The sequence below is a fragment of the Frankliniella occidentalis genome, unplaced genomic scaffold (assembly GCF_000697945.3).
Source record: "Frankliniella occidentalis isolate FOCC.00 unplaced genomic scaffold, Focc_3.1 Scaffold104, whole genome shotgun sequence".
Taxonomy (NCBI): Eukaryota; Metazoa; Arthropoda; class Insecta; order Thysanoptera; family Thripidae; genus Frankliniella; species Frankliniella occidentalis.
The window spans coordinates 473,450-478,486 of NW_026267233.1; the positions used below are offsets into that span (position 1 = coordinate 473,450).

The 5,037-nt window shown below is 47.1% G+C and overlaps 1 protein-coding gene across 1 annotated transcript in view; it reads left to right on the plus strand.

The window, feature by feature from the left end:
- Positions 1-5,037, plus strand: part of LOC127749878 (neuronal acetylcholine receptor subunit alpha-10-like) — a gene marked incomplete in the record, with an annotated part of 140,318 nt that overhangs the window by 116,582 nt on the left and 18,699 nt on the right. The window contains 1 exon segment of the mRNA XM_052269833.1: positions 158-312. Within this exon segment, the coding sequence (XP_052125793.1) occupies positions 158-312 (155 nt within the window).

A 5,037-nucleotide genomic window follows, 5' to 3' on the forward strand; every position in this document is an offset into this window, starting at 1 on the left:
CCCCACCGCAGAAGATGAGAACGATTTAAGTAGCCAGCTGCCAGCCGCTCGCGCCCCGCCCCAATGCGCAGCACCACGCCGCGCCACGCCGACGCTGGCTCAGATTAAAATTTATCGCGAGGCTTATTAATTATCCCCTTGTTTTCGTCATTTCCAGGACGAAAAAAACCAGATCCTGACGACCAACTGCTGGTTGACGCAGATCTGGCTCGACCACCACCTCAGGTGGAACCAGAGCGAGTTCAACGGGATCAACGTGGTGCGTATCCCGTTCAACCGCGTCTGGAAGCCAGACCTCATCCTCTACAACAAGTGAGTGCCCACGATTTTTATTACGATTTAAACAAAAGGGAGACGTAGAACACAAAACTTGCTTTGTGTTAGGAACAAATTGGTACTTAAATTATCACCGTTATAGTGTTGTGATTATCCAAAACATGCATATGTCAACTGTCCTCACTAAATTGTTAAGTTCATGGTCTAGAGCGCCTGACAGGTAGGCAAGAACTTGCCCGTAATGCTTGCGTGTACCGCAGGCTGGCCTACCCTGAGTCTCGCAGGCGCCAGCCTCTTTTTTACTGATTATGGAATATTTTCCGTTATGGTCTGCTGATTTTTTCCACTATGGATTTTTAAATCATAACTTTTTAACTATGTGTAACACAGGAATTCTGACTGAAGCTCTGCGATGGATTTCACTATCCAGATGGATTTATGTTACATATGAAAAATTTTCCACAGCAGGAATATCTATAGTACAAAATTCCACCCTAGAAAGTGTTCCAAATTACATCTGGAATATAATCCATATGGAAATTCAACAAAATCCAGACAGGCATTTTCCATACTAGAAATCCATGTGGAATTTAGAGCTGGGTAGTGTAGCACACAAATAAAATGCCTTGTAATACAAAGCAATGCTTTGTAGACCTTCTACTCTGCGACGCTGATTGTATAATGCTCGTTCTCACCGAGAGTATGTAGCTGTGGTGTTGGTAAAGAAAGTGAAACAACACTGTGAAAAAAAAGAACGAAGGTTTACAGGAAGTTTTCTTGTCGCAAGTTGTAAAATTACAACTTGTAATCAATCGTGAAAATACATGCAGTACGTATCGACTTATTGGCGAGTAAAAAATGTGCCCCCGTAAATTTACAACTTAAATTATAATTCGAGTTTACAAGAATTTCGTAGACTAACGACGATATTTTTCACAGTTAACATTACAACTAAAATGTCAAAACGGCCACATTTTGATGTCACGTCGTGTCCACGCACCACCTTGTATGGTTTCCCATTCTGAAGTTCTCTTCTGTTTGTACAGTACATTGCCGACACTTCTTATTTACAGTATGGCTGCGCAGGACAGAACAACGGTCCCTCCCACAATCCTCTCACTAATTTCGCGTCCCTGTTTTCCCTACCTCTGCACTCCTCTCCCTCACTGCCCTCCGACACCAATTCTCTCACTCTGCCCCTCCCCTCCCCTCCCCTCCTCTCCCCTTCCCCTCTCCTCCTCCCCTCTCCTCTCCTCTTTTCCCTCCTCTTCCGCACGTGTAAATCGCCGATGCATGTGATGCGGTTAGACACTTGTGCATCCGCGAGAAATGAAATTGAACCAGCCATTTTTATGGCCTGTTTCCTTCCTTTGCCCTCTCCCTCATCTTATTTTCTTGCCCCCCCCCCCCTACCATTCTCTCTTTCTCTCCATCTATCTATCACTCAAGTTACGCCCTTTTAATAGCGCGGGTCTCGTGTGACGGCTTGCTTTTTATCTCGCGGTGGCGTGATGGGTGGCGCTGTAAATGTGTGTCGCTTTGTGCTTGGTTTAGCCTCTCTCTACATGCCTTATGGACTTGCGCCAGATCATGGCGTTTGTTGCGTGACTAGCGCCTTCTCCGGGCTGCCTCCGGGAGTCTCTTCGTTTCTTCCTGATTGCGCTCGTGCTTGTGAGAGAAGCAATCCGAGCCGGAGTAGTGGGCATCTTGCCTCGAGTGGCCCTCAAAAGAAGGGAGAGGGCAGAGGGCGCGGCGGCGGTGATTCCAAGAAGGATTTTGACGTGCGACACTTTAAACTTTTACTCAAACTTTGGATGGTGCAGCTGTCCGCTCATGAAAATCTGAGGGTGTTGGAGGCGGACGTGCTGCGGGAGGGCGAGGAGGGTGTCGCCGAGGAGCCGCGGCGTCCTGGGCTGCCGAAGCTAAAGGAGATGCCAATGGGAGCTGCTCTGAAGCGGCGCCCAATAGGCTCTGTCCGTTCAGGCCTCACGACTTTACGACTGGGTCATATACCGCGGTGTCTAGCTGCTCGGTGGCGGTAAAACCTTGCGCGGCGAGGGTGGGCGATGCAGGCGGGAGCGGGAGTTCGGCTGTGCGAGTGCGAGAAGGGCGGGGCGCGGCGGGGCGGGTTGGATGGTGTTGGACGAGGCTCCTGCTCCTTCTCCTCCTGCTCGAGTCGTTTTTCGCCCCGTCGAATGAAGCGGGCACCCACGGGTCCGGGTTGTTATTGATTTCCACACTCAGGAGAAAAAAACAACATTTCAGCTAAAAAATTTGCTCCATGTGGACAACTAATTTTTGGAGCTGCACAACTAAAAGTTTGCTACACCCGGCTCATCGGCGCTCGGCTCGAAGCACAGCTTGGGGCTCGGCTCGGTTGCGCCTGGCATGGGCTAGGGAGGCAACGGACCCAAATGAAAATCTCCTCCTAAATATCTGGGAAAATTGGAACAACTGATCCTCTCATTGCGTATACTGTTTAAAAAATCTACAGCAATCATAATAGTTTTAAACTGTTTATTGAAATACCGTTGGTACACTGGTAAATTTTCATTTTGTGCACTATCCCTCGGTTTGGTCTATAATGAATATTAACAGTGTCCGAATGTACTTTCGTCACTTTCGTACACCGTACACCGTACGATAGAGTACAACATTTAACAGTATACTACCGTTATTCCAATCAACTGTTTCAAACTGTTGTTACTGCTGATTTTTTTTACACCTAGAAAAATGAAAAGTTGTCACAGCCATCGTATGGTTATTTCAGGGACAACCATAAAGTGATGGTTGAGGTAACGTTATAATTATTCTGAAAACGAAAATATAGTTCCGACAAGTGTAGGATTGTTAATTTTTAAACCACATTATAGTTGTCCCTGAAGTAACCACACGATGGTTGATTGATACGACTTTTCATGTTTCTGGGTGTACACTTAATTGTTGAGCGTTTTAGTTCAAAACTCACGACTGCAAAGTGTTTGCGACTAACAACTATCAGTTTTCTTTCGTTCGATTTTCAGAGTAATGCGGAAGTAAGCTGACTCACTTCTTATTTTCTACGATTCAGATTTACTCATGTTAGTTTACTGATTTATGTAGGTACGGAACAATTGTCATTGTACACATTATGCGGTTGTAGTTTTTGTACATTTTCTCAATTTGTATGCCTGACCATAAACACATAAATCTGTACACACAAATCAGAGACTTTAGCTTTTTGTCCGTTTCCAGTTAGTGTGCGGACATGTCATGGAGGCCGTTTGTCGTGCTGATACATTACCGGTCCAGCCCCCGAGCAGTCCGAGGGCCCCGGCCCCGGCTGGTCGCGGCAGGTCCACTGGTCGCCGAGATATACGTCATTTCACGCCGCGCACTGCTCGCTGCTGTTTTGGGACTTGAAACGGACTGTAGGGGCGGACGGGTTGGAGCAGAGCCTGGCGAGCGTGGTGGCGTGATGGGCCCCCGGGGCCGCACTGCACACCGGCCACACTCTCGCACATTGTGTCACCACCGTGTCACTACCACACAAACACCAACACTTCGCGGAGTGTCTTTCTCGTGCAAGTTGGGCCGGAGCTCCTTCCCTAATCTTCCCTGGGAATTGAGACGCAAAGATGTAACCTCGGTTGCACAAACAGCCTGTTAACTTGTGTTGTTTCATTTTTTATCGCAGTGCTTGCCATATTATAGGAATTTTGTTCGTACTATGAAGACTTTTGGCTAGAAGAATTTGAAGAGTGTGTGTTGAGAGGATCTCCCTCTCCCACCTCTCCCGCCCCCAGATAAAGGGCTCCCGACAGTCCCAGTAAATCTACCTGTATTGGTGGTGGGAGCGTCGCTGCCACGCGCATGGCGCTGACTGGTGTACCCGACTCGACCCGACAACAAATGAGAAACGATCCTCGGTTTCATTTTTGTGACGAGTGCTTCCCTTTCTTTTGTAGTTTTTTCAAACGCTCCTTTCAGTATGTTATAACTGAAGTGTCGGCCTACGCGTGTGCAAATTTTGAGCAAGAACGGTGACTTCTAATTTTAGCGCTCACAGTTTAGCGTGGATGAAACCCGTAGACGTTTTCCCGTCGAGGAATGTAGCTTTTGTTTTCAAAAAATATATGGAAATATTTACGTGACAGTCGAGTATATGATAGAAACATGATACGAGACCATGCTTTGGCTTTGGATTTTATAATGGTGGATTTGGTCTCGTGTGACCCGTGTCTTCACGGTGAGGCGGCCACACTGAGGACGCTGGCCTCAGAGGTTTTCGAGGACTGTAATTGGCCTCATCGTGTAGACACGGGCCACACGAGACTAAATCCACCACTATAGATTTGCAGAGTCTGTTTCGGGAGTGAAGGGCGGGGATGTTTTTCGGAAGAGTTCTAGGAAGTAGGATGTTCAGGTGGGAAGCCGCATACCGCGTGACCGCCCAAGCGTAAAGTTAATTTCAATACCTTGCTAGCATCGCACGCTGCATGTTTATGAGTTAGAGAGTTTACGTAAAATTATTTTATATTGGTTTATAGCTGCACACTTGTGATTTGCCAAAGCCTGTTTCTTCTTCCTCTCTAAATCTCTTTTTCTCTCAGATCCTCGCTCATTCCTCTCTGTACCTCTCTCCAGACGATTCCTAACTTCTGTGCTTGACTTTTAGTTATACTGTTGTGTAACTCCTTTTTGCTCCATAATATTCTCGTATACTCCTTACGGACCCGGATAAACCAACCCCACGTAACCGCGCTCACCACGCCCTGATCG